At 48.9% G+C, this 15,974-nt stretch overlaps 1 protein-coding gene and 1 long non-coding RNA gene across 14 annotated transcripts in view; one reads left to right on the forward strand and one right to left on the reverse strand.

The window, feature by feature from the left end:
* Positions 1-4,166: 4,166 nt before the first annotated feature.
* Positions 4,167-6,363, reverse strand: ID2 (inhibitor of DNA binding 2). The gene is made up of 3 exons (XM_075086870.1): positions 5,887-6,363; positions 5,633-5,697; positions 4,167-4,963 (listed from the first exon to the last, which is right to left on the reverse strand). Exons 1-2 carry the CDS (start codon positions 6,232-6,234, stop codon positions 5,641-5,643), a joined length of 405 nt encoding a protein of 134 aa, XP_074942971.1. The 5' UTR covers positions 6,235-6,363; the 3' UTR covers positions 4,167-4,963; positions 5,633-5,640.
* Positions 5,635-15,974, forward strand: part of LOC142054378 (uncharacterized) — a 94,849-nt gene continuing 84,509 nt past the window's right edge. For 10 of the 13 annotated variants that reach the window (XR_012659506.1, XR_012659509.1, XR_012659502.1 and 7 more), the window contains exons 1-3: positions 8,963-10,987; positions 11,603-11,744; positions 13,508-13,684. This is a non-coding gene — a long non-coding RNA (uncharacterized LOC142054378). Of the gene's footprint in view, positions 5,722-6,541; positions 6,724-8,962; positions 10,988-11,602; positions 11,745-13,507; positions 13,685-15,974 lie in introns of those variants that run through there. The other 3 variants (XR_012659507.1, XR_012659508.1, XR_012659504.1) reach the window with 3 other exon arrangements.

The raw sequence follows: 15,974 nt of genomic DNA on the forward strand, positions 1-15,974 counted from the left end.
CTGATCTGTTAACAGAATAAAACTGTTCGCCACAGACATGGTGTAATTTGTTGGGATATTTATTGGAAGTGATAATGATGTACTCTTTTTGGCAAGTAATGTAGTTAAATTTTTTCAAATCTGGTTAGGTCCTGTAACTTCATGTAATGTTGTATTATCTATACATTCATCACATTCTTGTAAGGATAGACAGCAAGTAAAGGGCTGTCTTCTAGGGCAGCTGGCAGCAGTAAGTCAGTTGCAGCAGTTTCTGTGCAAGACATTTTTCTCGGTCTGGCCCTGTTCACAGTCTTTGCCTCGTGGCCCCTCATTTTTAATGTTTTTACAAGGCAAGCAACCATCTGAAATATATATTCCTCTCAGTTACTACGATTGACTCCAGAAGTAACTGCATTTGTTTGTTTCCTCTTTTGTTTTCTCCTTCGATTTACTTTAGCAAGTGGCTCACACAATCAGTGACTTCGCTGTGCAATATAAGCCTTGTTTTATTGAAATAGTGTTTGCAGTTGGCTCTTATGCTTTAGAATTATGATAACTTAGGTGGCTGTTTTGGAGAGGAAACAGTAATGTGGATAAAAGAAATTGGATTTCAAAGATCAAACATTTTCAGTTATCTGTAGAATCAGAAAATACTCATCCTTTTGCAAAACAGTAGTTTTAAAGAGTACATTTGCTAAAACCTTTTTCTGAACAAAATTCAATACCAGCGTTTATGCGCTTTACTCAGTCTTCTGTCACACGACAGTTGCATTCTGTCCCTCTCCATTACAGCTTCCAGTAAAAGCTGTGTATATCACTTCGTGTTGCTTGTAAGCAAGCAAGGACAGCGGTAAACAGAAAGAGATGCTTACTCGCAAATACGATAACTCTCATTAGTAGTGTATTTTGTATCTTTTCGACATTGCATGAATCGATCCAGGCTGCAAGCTGTTGTATAGGAGAATCCTTAACACATATCAGAATTTTTAGAGAACGTGTTTTGCTTTTCAGAGTCAAATACAAACTAGCGCTAATCAAATGGTGCTTTCCCCGTAACGGTACAAGCAAAGTATTTATTATTTTAACGCAACTTTTTCTTCAGATTTTTACGAACCACATTGCTTCTTGGGAGTGAAATTCCCAGCTAGCAGGGCTGAATTAGCTAAAACAAACAACATTTCCCGGATGCAACTGATTTCAAATAATCCGTGCGAGACCTGCGCTCCGATCGCCGTTCACCAGAAGCGAAGAACGGAGCGATTCCCCTGCTGAACGCGCCTTCGCTGTGGCGCCGCGGCTGCTGTCTGCGCCCAGCCCGGAGGGTGGCAGTGGCCCTCCACGCTCCCGCCGCCGAGAGGGGCCGCTCCGAGGGGCCGCTGCGGCCCGAGCCGCCCTTCGCCCTGATGGTTTTGTCCGAGTATTGGCGCTGGCTCTTTTAAGCGGCTTACGGGTATTTTCGGTGCAGCGGGCAGGGCGCTGATTGCCCAGGAGAGAGCAAACACGACGCGGGCGCCGGCCCTCGGCGGTTCCCTTACCTGGTGGTGGAGCGGGCGCTCCCGCCGCCTGCGCGCGAGGCCGGCGATGGCCGCGCCGCTGTCACGCGGGTCAGCGGCGGCGCAGCGCGTGCTCGGTCATACGAAGGCGCTCCCAGAAAATCCAAGTGACACATTCCGGCGCACGTTCGCAGCTTGGGCTGGGCCACGTGTTGTCAAGGGCAATGCACAAGCAAAGCCAGGTTTGGAAACCTCTCTTCTAGAGGGGAAAGTCCTCTTCGTTCTTGGGTTGGATCCTTTCTCTGGGGTTTGGGTTGGGTTTTTTTTTCCCCCTGTGGGGAAGTGTCTATAGGTGCATTTGCAACTTACCTACTTGGAAAGATTTTACAGTGTTTAAATACGATTGTTGGCAAAACTATTTTGCTCACGTAGTTTGAGTACGGGTCCCCTCGGTCTCCTGAGTTCAGCTAGTCAGTTAGCAGGACTGTAGTCAGTGACAGTAACTGGGCCAGGGACAGTGGTGAAGGTACCACAGATTTTTCTGATGTATTCTGGAGAGGCAGTGGCAATAAAGAAATCCCACATCTTAAAGGAAACTTCAAGAATTAGTGTAAAGGCTCTGGGCACTCAGCCCTGACCTTGCTGTTTATCTTTGGTTTTGTTCTTAAGACCTTGTTGTTCAAGGAGTGGCGTGTCTAAGTAGAGCACCTAGCTTAAGCCCCTGGTTCTGGTTGCCAGAATGCGTTGTTGAGACGATGAATTAGTTAAACCTGAAAGAGGAAAAATTTGTTCCTTTCTTAATCTACATTTTAAAAAACATGTTTGTTTGTTTTACTGCTCAGCTCCCCACGCCTTGTAAATTGTGAATTTCTCTTTTGGCTACGCATGATAAGGAAATTGGTTTAGTTCTACAAGTGTGTTCATCATCCTGTAGCTTAAAAATATCAAAGCGCAAATACCTTAGTTTCTAAAGGGGTTCATCTTAAAATGACAGTGATCTGACTGTTGTAGGTCTTTAAGTCCGTAACCTGAACTGTGGGTTTAAAGTGGCGCTTACTGTGGTCTCGCCCTAAAACGAACAATACGGTGACAAATCAGTTTTGAGGGAGAAATTGGGTGGCAATTATGTTAGTTTGTTACTGCTTTGGAAGGACGAAGATCCCAAATGCTGTGATTAAATCCCCGAACCTGCTGCTGTTGAGAGTTAAGTAAAATACGCACGAAAAGGAATATTTTAGGCACTGAGGCGTGCTGATTTGCAGCGATGGAATATTTTACTACTGGGCTGTCAGGGTTAAACGTTCACCGCACGAAGTTGGAACAAACCGGGCGCTCTGGGTGCTGAGACAGTAGCGCGGTTTGGCCACAGGAGGCACAGCCAGCATGTGCTGCCTGGAGAGATTTCCTTAATCTCTGCTGGGGTGCGGGGGCACGGTGAGAAGCGCAGATCAGCTCTGTCCTGTGTGTCCGCCCCCTCCCCGTGCCAGCTTTTGCTAACCCTCCTTGTCTTCTGATTGCATTGATCCTCTGAGAGGGTGCGCTTCTGCTCAGGCAGGGCAGCTTCTGTATTAAAGAGATCAGGGCTGGCTTTCTCCCAGCCTACGTGAATGGATTTGGTGTCAAGGGCAAGGCAAGGCAGCTGCTGCTGCCCCAGCACACCACCCACTCCACCTGTGTGCTGGTGAAAGTCTTACTGGCCCCAGGTGAGGCTCCTGCCTTTCACTCCCGGAGGCCCCGGATCGGAGGAGCCCTAAACGTGCTCCCTCAGGCCCAAAGTGTGGTGCCTGCCAGAGCTGGCCTTACCTGGAGCATCAGTGAAGTTTCCTTCGCTCCTAGGGCAAGTGGTTCTCTTCAGTTCATATGCAGGACTCAGAACCGAGCTTCCCATTTCAGGCAAGTTTATAAGGGAGCTTAAATTAGAATGTCATCTGATAAAGCACAGTTCCTGCATCCACTGTCTTATGACAGCTGAACAGAGCTAATGAGGAGTGATAGTTCTAATGGATTCACAGGGTACCGTAAGTGTCCCTTGAGTAAGGAAGGGATATTGCATAGATTCTGAGGGCAAAAGAGAAAAAAGAAATAAACTGTTACTGGCTTTCAGGAATATAGACTCCTATTTCAAACTTAATTTAATTCTTATGGAGAAAGAGTCCCTTTAGGAGCAGCCAAAGTTTAATCAGTAACACAACAGCGATTTAGCTCAATTCTCAGTATCTTAGTCATACAGAGAAGCTGCTGCAACTGATTAGAAACCCCATTTCATTGAAATATTGCATGGAAGCATGAAGATTCCAGTGTGGAAAGGCAACAGGCACTTCATCATTCTAGATACCCTGTTAACGCATCACCAACTCTCACATTCAAAGCCTTTTGCAGAGAAATTTAATAGTTGGGGGACTAATAACCACCCACAACCCTTAATTCTGAGTGATTATTCTAAACACAAATTAACACAGATCAGGGCCGTTACTACTGAGAACTGAATCATCCATAGGGGTGGGAGGGAGAAGAAAAGAGAGAGGCAATACTCCATGGGAACATCTCAGGATTAACTGCTTTTGTATGTTTCCAAACACTTCATCAATAGCATCCCCCCCTTCTGTAATAAATTCCTTCTCCAGTTCCTTTCACACTGTTTACAGGCAGATTACTTAGAGGTTTACAATATACACTTAAATAAGATTTTCCAAGTTACAAGAATTATTCACTTCAGGTAATTTTATTCTTTATGTTCTCTACATATTTGAATTTTTACTTGGTAAAGTCATAACAGAATGCATAAGTATTAAAAAAAAACAAGAACACAACACAAATCAAAGGCAGTGAACAGTTGGTCCCCAAAGAATAAAGCAAGCAATCAGTTCAATAAACACACTTGATTTATTTTGTATAAAAAGGGTTAAGTTTACAACTAAACTTTTATAAAAAGTTTAGCATGATTAAGTATATCATTACACTTTTTGCAGAAATGTAAATTTCTGCCACTATACAAGAAAACTCTAATTAAAGAGTTCACAAGGTTTCACTCATATATATATTTATATATAAATATATACACAGCATTCAGTCCTAGGTTTGTGTCAAAAAGGTAATTTCTGACCACAGACTTTCCTAAAAAACTGAACACTGGATCCTTCTGGTACTCACGCTCCACCTTTGGAAAAAAAGGCAAAGTCTGCTTTAAAATGGGCAACTCCTTGTGAGATTTTTGTTTCGCTCCCCACGTTGGGAATAGTATATAAAGGAAGCCTTCCAACTAGGGAAAGGGTATTTAAGAGTCTCTTCATAAATAACTAAGTTCAGTCCAAGTTGAAGAATGGGGTGGGGATAAAGATCATTCTTGATTTTTCTTCTTTATTAATTTTAAAAGGTCCTTTTTAGTTAGATGTGGATTTTCCCCTCCAGATACAGCTGAAAAATAAATTCAGCACCTCAAAAAAAATCCTGTAGACATTTTCTTGTGCAAAAAAACCTCATCAGTGGAACACCTGCAAGAGATTGAAAAGAGACATATTTAGGAGAATGCTAACAGGGCAGAGATCCGGACAGACTGGCGCCAGAGAGGAAGCCACAGTTTGAACATTTAACCAAACACTCAGAGATTGGGCAAACCCTGGCGTCCAGATGCAACACATACACGCTCACACACTCGCTCTCAAGAGCGCAAATTGAACATTAAAATAACATACACTCAAGGGAAAGGGTAGAAGGAGGACTCTGAGTCCAATCTCGGTTTAGATCTCCGTAACTGCAATGCTCAGAGGCGCCAGCCTGCCTCTTACAGCAATTATTTGATTAAAAGCAGTCACTTAACCGATAGCACAGACAATCCCACATCACAGAATTAAGGAATTGTGCCAAGATTCCCAACTTAATCAGTCACTTTGGCCCAGGAAGTTAAGACTCCCAAGAAGAGATAACGAGAGAATTTGCATTAAGCAGCAAGTACTATCAGACTAGCCTGTGCTGCTTAATGAACCTTAGCAACGAAATACACTTTGGACTGTAGAACTGTTGCCGGTCTAGTTCCCTACTGATCACAAGGGCATCTCCTAACCAACTTTTCGGACGGATGTTCAGAAGCGACCACCACGCCTCCCGCTCCCCACGGGAGGCACTTTTACCTGAAGTTTGCGAACAAGGAGCACCGCACTCACCGTTCGATTCAGCCACAAAGTGCTTTGCTGTCGCTCGACATGAGCTCTGAGGGGAACTCGGACGCCTGCGAGGAGAAAACAGCACAGAGGTGAGGGCGAGGCGCCCGGGACGGGGCGGGGGGGCCGCTGCCCAGGGCCACGCGGGGCTCCACGCGGGGCTTCACGCGTGGGACGCCCGCCCCCAGCACGAAGGACACCCCTAACGCCGCCCTAACCCCCCCTCCACCCGGGTCAGCGGCGAGCTCGGGGATTACCTGTAGCGAGAGGATGCTGATGTCTGTGTTTAGGGTGGTCAGAGGAGTTCTGGAGGAGGGGTTCTGGCCGGGTCTCTGGTGGTGCAGGCTGACGATGCTGGGGTGCGAGTCCAAGGCGATCTGCAGGTCCAGGATGTAGTCGATAACGTGCTGCAGGATTTCCATCTTGCTGACTTTCTTGTTCTGCGGGATGCTGGGCACCAGCTCCTTCAGCTTGGAGTAGCAGTCGTTCATGTTGTATAGCAGGCTCATGGGGTCATCCACGGGGGTTTTGCTCCGGGAGATGCCCAGGTTGTGCTCCGAGAGACCGCTTTTCCTGACGGACCGCACCGGGCTGAAGGCTTTCATGCTGGGAGGCGGGCGGGGAGAGCCGGTTCCAGCGGATGGACGGAACGACGGACGGACGGCGGGGGAGGCCGGGAGCGCTAGCACTGCCCTCCCGCTCTGGGCGCTGCCGGAGCTCGGTCTGAGGCGCGAGGCTGCGCCGTCTCCTCTTATACCGCCGCCGCTGAGCCCAGCCCGCGCTCGCCACCATTGGCCGCCGCCGGCACGTCCATCACCCCGGGGCGCCCTCTCACTGGTGGGGTGGGCAGCGCGGGCCTTCCGCCCGGAGAGCCAATCCCGGGAGGGGGCGTGGCCGCGCCTCACAGCTGAGGGGAGTAAATACCGGCCGTCCCGCTGGCGCCCGTCCCGCCGCTGAGGCGAGGGACCTGCGGTCCTCGGGGGTGGGTAGTGACTGGAGCGCCATTGTTGCCCTCCTTCCTTCCCTCTCCGGCGGTGGGCATCGTCCCCTGCCGCCGTTCCCCTTCTCTGTAAGGGCCCGGAGCGCCGCGTGAGGTGGGGGTGAGCGCGTGACAGCTGTGAGGGCTGGCGGCAGCGGGCGGAGTGGGGCAGCCGGTAACGCCGGAGCCGAGAGGGCTGACGGCGGGGTGGCCCCCACCCCCCCCAAAGTCACCGTGAAATTCGGGGTGTCGAGCGGGTTTTGAAAGCGACCCTCTGAAAATACGGCAGCGTAAATCAGGGGTTGGGTGGGCAGTGGGGGTCTGCCGGCTGCAGATGGAAGCAGGAGATAGAAGCGTCAGGAATAAAGATGACTAAACCTGTAAAACTAAGGGCAGCGCTCTGTCCTGGGGAGAACAGGGCGCCGAGAGCCCTGACGGAGCCCGGCGTTCGCTCGCTGCTCCGGGAGGACAGGGCTGTTTTAGATGATGCTATTAATTGGAAATCATTAAGCAAACGTGCATACTGGAAGTACATTTACATGTATTACCCTTGAAACGCTGCTCGTCTGCACCCCATCAGTGCTTGTGACACGGCACCGTCATTAATTATGCGTAGATTGTTTCTGGTGACAAATGCAAATACTACACGCTGTACTTTTTGCAGCTTTTCGTTGCAGCCAATGAAACATCTTCCAGAAACATTCCAGAGGAAAAAAGCTGGGGAGGTTTTTGTTTTGTTTTGTTTTGTTTAGCGGGAGTAATGACTCTAGATTTTTTTTTTTTTTTTGAAGTTGAGCTCCATTGTATTTTTGTAGATTTTGCTTATAATAACGGCCGTGTAACGTACCGGCGTAGCTTTCACCCCTCCTTTCTCGCACTACCTGAGGAAAGTTAAACTTACAAAAGCGTAGACTTGTGTATATACATATATAAATGATAACGTAGGGAATTCTACACAAAACGCGGCAATTCCGTTAACAAGCACCCAGATGCTTAAAGCGAGTTGTCGCTCTCTGCAAGCACACCCGTAGTAACGGCATACGGCCATAAAATCAGTCATAACTATTAAAAGCCGGCAAAGACTGGCCGTCTCTGCGCTGGTGTGGCAGAGCCCCGCTGAAGGGGTCGGGGCTGGGGGGACCCTCGGGCGCGGGCGTTATGCCCGGGGTGGCCGGGCCGGCGGTGGGGCTGGTCTGCGGCCGGACACTGGCATGCCTGTCACCGCCGGCTGTTCGCCCGGGGCCGTTCTCCGGGGTGGGTGGGCTGTAGGCGGTGCTGGGGCTGACAGGAACAGCGAGTCACTCGCTTTGAAAGGCGGAGGGTGAAAGTGAATCTCGGCGTTCCGTCGGATCGGAAGGCAGAGGCATTGTTCAAGTGCAGTTAGAGTAAATAATAATAAAAAACACCCCGTCGATTAACGACCCGATTAGAATCGCCGCTCAGTCCTTCACATCACTAAAACCTCGATTTCAAGCTTATCCGGCGCTCGATGTGCGGCCACAAGCTTTAGCTCTTCGCTGTGCTTCTGTCTCACGAATGCACCGGGGGAAGGAATTTTGACCCTATTTTTGGTACAACAGTAGCCGCCGTGAAGAGCGCTGTTCGTGCTCTTCCCGTCGCTATTTGTCGCTCCTGGGCGGTAACACCGAGCCGCGGCAGCTCCGCCGGCCGTGGCGGGCCCCCTGCGCAGCCGACCCCGCCTCGCCGCCCCACGGGCTCCGCACGCTCTTGGGGAGCGCGTTGAAACTGGTTCTTTCCTCTGTCCCCTCAGAGGGCCGCCACGGGCCCCTCCTGCGCGGGGAGCGCGCCGTTCCCGACCTTGCGTTCCCTCAGTTCTGCTCTTCGGCCGCCCGGCCCCGCGAGCACCCCAGCCGCTGCCCAGCGCGTCCCACGGGGGCGTCCCCGCAGCTCCCTTAGCCGGCGGGCTACGGGGGGGACACCCCCTGAAATGGCGGCGGCCGCTTCCCGGCCCCTCGCCCCCCTCCTTCCCGTGCGGCGGTGGGTGCCCCGGGGTCCCCCCCCCGGTGCCCCCCCCCGTCCCGGTCCCCGCCCCGCGCGCGGGGCCGGCCCGGACCGCGCGGCGCCAGCCCCGTGACATCAGCCCCCCGCGCCGCCCCCCCGCCCGCGCCGCCCGGGCCCGGCGGCGCCGCTAAGGCGGCTGCCATGGCGACCGGGGCTGCGCCCGCCGCCGCCACGGCGGAGGGAGGGCGCGCGGGAGGGCGGCGGCCCGGCCTCGCTTCCCCCTCCCGGGCGCACCTGCAGCGGGGGCCGCCGCCGGACGCCCCGCCATGCCGCGGGGGGTGGGGTGGGTCAGAAAGGGGAGAGAAAAGAGAGAAACGGGCAAAACCGGGCGGGGCGGGGCGGGGGGGGAGGGAGGTGTCGGCGCAGCTCACCCCCCGCGGGGCCAAGGCACGCTGCTGTGCGGGTGGCAGGAGGGGGGCGTCTCTACCCTGCCGCCCCCCCCCCCCAAAAAATATTTTCCGTGGAGAAGCGGACGCTTTTTCGCACGGCTGCCCGTCCCTCCGAGCCCAGCCCCGGGGCTCCCGGTGCCCCCGGTGCCTGTGACCGGGCGAAGTGGCTGCGCACCCCCCGGCCCCCGCCCCGTCCCATGCCTCTAATGAAATTTATTTATCTAAAACATCTAGTAATAACCTAAATGGTTTTAATTGCCGCGTATTTAAGCCATCAAACCACACTTTTTAAAAAAAAAATCTGTTAAAATTGGCCCGTTTCCAAGTCATTGACACCATCCAACCTATCCAAGCGGGGTGTTCAAATCTGTTTTGGTACTGGAGTTTTCAATGTACCAGGTGAAATATCTCGCTAAACCCGGCTGCTTTTAACTACCCGGTGTCTTTTGTTTGCCTCACGTTTCCCATTCATTCAAAGACAGAACTTTTAAAAGTTTGGGGTTTGGCTTTTTTTTTTTTTTTTCTTTTGAGCGGGAGGGAGAGGGTAATGCATGCAAAATATTTAGTTACAACTTCTGCGAAAGGCACCGATCTGTAACGGCATTTTCTACTTTCACAAAGGATTTTCCTGTTACTTTTGTTCCGGTCACAAAATTAAAAAAAAAAAAAAAAGGCGAAAGAAAAAAAAAACTTGGGGGAGAGATAAGGTCTGGAAAACAATCTGGAATTGCCAGGCTGTTGGTGGGAGCTCTGCGGGGCTGGCGTCAGGAAGTCTGCGCCGCCTTCTATTACTGTTGATCCAGCTTTGTGCAGCTGCACTCAGTACAATTAGCTTGTAGAAACAATCCTGCTGTAGGCAGCCTCTTCCCTTCAAAGTGCTTTTCTATACTGATCCCCTCACATCATGATGCTGGAAATCAAGTCACAAGCCGACCACTGTTTGGCCAACATCATCTGTGGGAATTCATTAACCTCCATCCCAGAGATGCAACAAGAGATTGTTTGTCCAGAACTAAACTTACAGCTTAATATGATGTAGCCCATACAGGAAAAAACCTGTGTCCCCATTTCTTTTTCTTTTTTTCTTTTTTTTTTTTTTTTTTGTCCATAACAAGAAACACATTGTGCAGCTTTTTCTCTCTTTTTTTTTTTTTTTTTTCTTCAGGGGGTGGGGAATGTAGCTGAAACCAGGCATGAGCCGGCTCCTGCTAAAACTTTGCCATCAAACTGTTTTTTGGTTCATCGGGCTGCAGTTTCCATAGAAGCAACTTATCCCCGCGATCATCTTGTTGGGTGCACTTTGCAAGCTCATTTCCCGTCTGAGTTTGCTCTGCTGCTCTCAGATGCTGCAGCTGACACATTTCCTCCCCGTGCACTTTGCACCCACCTCATCCTTGCCCAGATGCTCAGGGCTGATTGTGCCTAAAAGGGGGTTTCATCGCACTCTGCAGCTGCCTTGGGGGAAGGGATTTTGTTTTTTCTTAATTTTATTTCTACTTTCCCCTGCTTCAGTGCTCAGCTCCGTGCCACGCAAGCAGCAGGCCCTCCTTGTTCTTGTTCCCCCACTCCCCAGCGCTTCGGTGCCGGCTCGCTGGGACGCGGCTGTGGCCGCAAGCCCTTCTGCCACGCGCCCGTCGCGTGCTGTTGCGTGTGACCGCTGCCGGTGGCTCGGCTGGCCCTGGCCCGGTCCCGGTGGAGCGGAGCTGCCGGTGGGACGCCGCTGCTGTGTACCACCGGCTGGGAAGCGGGGCCCTGGTGCGCCCCATCTGTGCGGGCAGCGCCGGAGCAGCGGCAGGGTGACAGCGCTCTGCTCCTGCTCCCGGGGCTATTTGTGAACAACCGTGCTGCTGGAAGCGTGAGTCCTGCTTCCCGGCACCCCCGTGCCGCCCGTGGCAGGGCTCTTCACGCCCTGCCAGCAGCACCTCTCAGGGCAGCAGGGCTGGCGTCACCGCTTCCCCTCACTTCCAGGTACCTCAGTCGGCCGGGAGGATGCGCGGGCGCTTGCTTCCACCCGCCCCGCTCTGAACACCTCTGTGTTCTTCTTCAAGGAACATATGGATGCACCTTCTCCGAGTCCTGTTTCCAAACTCCATTCTTTTCTGGGCCGGATTTCCAAATGCCACGGATCTGCCAACTCTAAGATGTCGTTTCCTTCCCCCCCACCCCGCCATGCTTTTGAATAATGTTGCTTTTGTACAGTGTCATTCTCTTCATCCCCCCTTCTGAACATCCCTCATCTGCTGCTGTTGTATTCCCAAGCTGCATGCTATTTAGGACTTGGGAAGTACTGTGGTGAAACACGCATATTTTCTCCTTTTTCCTAGACATCTGCTTTTTGGCCAAAAGCATTGGACTACAAGATGGACCAGCCTTTGCTCTGATTCAGTTTTGACACGCGTATTGTTTTGTGATCACACTCCCAAACTCTGCTCTTCTGCAGGAATGCCTTTCACTCAAGCTGTATTTTCTAGCACCACCCTGCAAAGACGGGTGTTTCTACACAAGTTGTGTGGTTTTGCTGGGACATTTAAATCAAGTCCCAATTCAGACACTTCAGTTCTAATGTTTGCTTCTGTTTTGTAGGGTTTCTCATTTCTGTAAGTAGGACCAGTGCCCTGAAGGCATTTCTGCGTAAGCTGCCACCTGCAAAGGGCTATTGCTTACCTGATGCTACTTGAAGAAAACTGCCATGAAATCTTTCTGAAAGCAGCGTCTCTCTGGCATAGTAAGTGCTACTGGTGCGAGGTGTATTAAATCCATGTATTAACTCTTACCTCTTTACTCAAAAGCAAATACGTTTCTTTTTCAAAATCTTCAACTATTTTACTAATGTAACATCTTTGTTTTAATTAGGTTACATAGCATGTCTTCTAGAAGTGCTTTTCGTGAACCAGTTAGGTGGCTCCCCAACTTCTGTGGTTGTGCTAAAATCTGGGATCAAACAAGTTCCCTTCTTGGCGCATGGCTTACATAGCAGATGGTTTTCATCTACCGTAGCTTTCCTAGTGATACCTTTAAATTAGTATATGTCTAAAATGTTGCAAATTTTGCACTCCCCAACAATTCCCTGGAAAACCCATTTAGAACAGCAAAGGGAGAGGGGCCAGGCAGGAGGTTAGAGACAGTACCTCGCATGCACTAAGAAATAAAAAAAAATGGGCTTATTCTTTCTTTTGTAAATTATCTGGCTGGCTGGTCCAGCTGCCCTCGGCCTCTCTCTTTGGCCTAACTGGTTTTGAGGTACAGGCCTCTGGGAATAAGATCACAAACTGCTTGGCTTAATTTCATTGGAAAAAAGGAGGGATTTGGAAATTGGATTGGTGGGAGAAGAATTTGAAAACCTGTTCCAGGTATGGCTTTAAACACTCCACCCCCCTTCAAATTGTAAAATTATAATCAAGTGTAGATGTGTTTGTACAGTATGCTCTGTGTGTTTGTTCTTGCTCAGTAATAACGTGTCATGAACGTGGAGGAGAAACGGAGTCTGTACTGCGACTGTCATCTAATTGTTGGTGAATGTATAATCTCGCCTTCCTGCTCACTCCAGGCAGAATACCTCAGTTACATGATGGAAAGCCTTGTAGTATTAAGCAGGCCGTACTAATTTAGTGCTTTCCCAAAGCTGTTGTGACTGATTATGTTAGGACAGGACCCACAGCATTCTCAGTCCTTTTTAACTAATGTGTAGAGCAACATTTTCTGTGGTTGGGAGAGCCTAATTTGACTCAGGGTTTGGATACTGGAAGTGCAGCTTAGCAAAATGTGTGTGCCACATCCCAAATGCAAGTGCACCCTCAAGAGTCCTGCTGAACTATGTGAGTTCCAGTGAGGTTTCCTAGGCTGTTAAAACTTTGCTTCTTTATAGGCACAGAATGAGCGTTATCTAGGTTAAGCTGACTTTCTTAGTGACAGTCGCCTGCATAAATCCACCTGGGAATCACAAAATAGGTATGTGTCTAAATCTCTTGAGAGGCCTGGTCCAGGAGGTGTGCTCAGATCATGCTTAAATGCACATTGACAGCACGGAGCTTAGCACAAAGCACAGCAGCTGTAGCTGCCGGAAAGTTCAGGGGGAGAGAAAGAAAAGAACTGCTGCTTTTTTATAAGCAATTTTTCTCAGGAGAGCACTTGCCCTGGAAGGGAGACACTCACATTCAGTGTTCTCCTCATCAGAACTCCCTCCTGCTCACAAAGCACCCTTAACGACCAAAGATAAAGCTAAGGTGGAGGACACACACCCATCCTGTTCAAGCTTGCCAGGGTAAAGAAACAGATGCAAATTTAAAAGGGCCAGAGGGGTTATAAGCAAGAGGGAGCCTCACACCATAGCTCAGGGGTAGAGGCATCTCCTGGATGGCAAGAAGCCTGAACGCTGGGCTGGGCTGGGCCGGGCTGGGCTGGGCATGGCATACTCACCCATTCTTGAGGGTGAGGTTCATCTCACCTTATCTTAGCTATTCAGAGGTTTGGTGTTTTGTTTCTCTGCAGTCAATGGGAAAAGAGAACAAGAGACACCTGCAGAGCGTGATTCATTCAGTGCCTGTTCAACACCTCTCTCTGGATGGGACAAATCTTCTCGCAGGGGGCCGTTACTCCCCATCAATTCTGGGCAGAAGCTAGACAACCAGTTTCGACCAGAAGCCTGACTTATAGATGCCAAGTGAGGTGAATTCCGCTGTAGATGACTAATTTTTCTCATTCATAATACCTGATTTTAGCCTTTAAAAATTGGGCATGTAATCAAAGTTCATCATTTGAGTTCTGTCTCTGTACCATGGTTATTCCTTCTGTTGGAAGGCTGGAGATGGATAGCGGGGGTCAATTGTCCTCAGATGATGTGTGTCTTTCCCTGAGCCTGTAGAGCCTAAAGGTTGTGTGGGCCCCTAGTCTGTACTCGTGAATCCTGGCACTGGATGTCTGAAAGTTAAGTGTGGAACTATTAAATGTCATTGTGCAAACTTATTTTGTGGATGGTCTAAGTGACTAGAGGAACTACATACTATTTTTAAGAGGAGAGCCAGCTGCATAAAAATACGCATAAAAATGTCTGAAGGTACAAAGAGCCTACAACTGGGATTTTCAGAAAGCTGAAAGGCTCTTTATTTAAATCAGTGACAGTTAAGTAGTTGGGAAAATATCACTAAGTGTATATTGCATTTTATGCACTTGCGTACTCTGAAAAATCTGTCTATAAATTCTAAAACTGGAGGTTGGACGCCTTTAAAAATGTTACCTTTAATCCTAGCCCTGAAGAGGTAAGCGTGTAATTTTCAGTTTTGAAAAGCTATAGTTTTTCGTTCCTGATAATGTGGAGTAATGCTGAAGTGTACTACAGGATAAATCCGAAATATGTACCTCATTGTTTCATCAGAGATCAGCAAAAGGTCACCCAGCCTTCTTATCAGATTTCAGGAGTGCAAGTGGTTTTTTGTGCTAGTCTAAGTTTGGTGCACATTCATTCTTTGCAAATGGATGATTGCAGGAAAAGACGAGCTATGTGTTTTTATAATTTCTGTCAAAGGTCATCAAAGGGTTATGTCCAGTCATTTTGCAAAACTTAGATTGTAGAGGCAGTAGTGGACAGTAAGTGTCCAGTTTGGGAAAATTACAGTCATGTATTCTCCTGATGGGTTTTTAGCTACAAATATAGTTGGAGATGATTCCACCACATTGTTCATGTCAATTGCTCCATAAGGCAGAATGCCTTCAACTGTAACAAAACACACGCTTGAGAAACCCTTCTACTTTTATCAAAATACCGAAACTGTATGTGCACCCACGATGTTTGAATTTGGCAACATAAAAGTAATTGGGAATGGACTCAAAATTAAATTACTTAAGGTCTCAAGCTATTGTTTCCAGCAGATACAAGAGGTCTGAAAACATCAAAAGGATGCACAAACTTCTTAGAAAATTCTGGGCCAGAAAGAAACAGCTGGTTTATACCTAGCTGAAGATCTCAGTTGTTCTCTGTTGAACAGTTGGAATTTGGACTTCTTGCAGTTTCATAATTTGCTGCTTTCTCACTTGGCTTTGGTTTCACTTCAGTAGCAATAGTGTTGTGTTCCTTATTTTCTTTCACAGCTCTACAGGTTTCTTTGATCTGGAGATGGGATTCACCTCACTTGACTTAAGGCAGGTGCCTGGTTGATGCCTAGATATAAGCCCATCTTTCAAGACTCCGTTTACATACAATTGAGAAAATTGTTGCTTCTGTGCTGGCTTATTTCTTCCTAATAGTCTAAAAGACTCTGACTCTACCCTGATACTGATGACTCCCTCTACCCTGATACTCCCTTGACTTCTGAGTCCAGCTGTCTTTAGCCTAGCCAGCATATGGTTTAACGAGACACCCTGGTCTTGATGTGGATGGTCTACGCCAGGGTTGGCTCTCAGACTTTCTTGACAATTCTCCAAATTCTTTTTTGTGTGACTTGAGACATTTTAATTAAAACAGTTGACAGCAGCGAGAAAATGTGCAGTGACTAATATACTTTCACCAAGAAGTTGTTCTGCCTGTGGTCTTGTGGAGTACTGGGGATTTACAGGCCACAGTGTGTAACCTCTAGGCTAGATGCTTGTAGTTGTAAGGTTTGTGCATTCCTGTGCCATAGTTCAGCCTGTTTTTAGCTGTGATCATCTTCGATTGCAGGATTGTTCATTTGCGGCATAGGTGCGACTTACATAGTGAGGGTGGTTGCTTTCCGTGGGAGCCCTGCCTCAGTTATTGCAGAAGGTATGCAAAGGGTTGTGAAAGAGGCAAGATGCTCCCATAAAACAGCTGAGTTCTGCTGTGGAGGACTTAATTCAATCCATGCCTCTGCCGCAAAGTGTTTTCTGTGAGATGATGGACAAGTCATTTAAAGCAGACTTTTGTCAGGAGACTGTCTACCAAACAGGAAGTTAATGGGAGCTGTTCTTAAATAACTGAAGTGTAATGAAAATACCAAGCACT

The sequence above is a fragment of the Phalacrocorax aristotelis genome, chromosome 3 (assembly GCF_949628215.1).
Source record: "Phalacrocorax aristotelis chromosome 3, bGulAri2.1, whole genome shotgun sequence".
NCBI classification, from domain to species: Eukaryota; Metazoa; Chordata; class Aves; order Suliformes; family Phalacrocoracidae; genus Phalacrocorax; species Phalacrocorax aristotelis.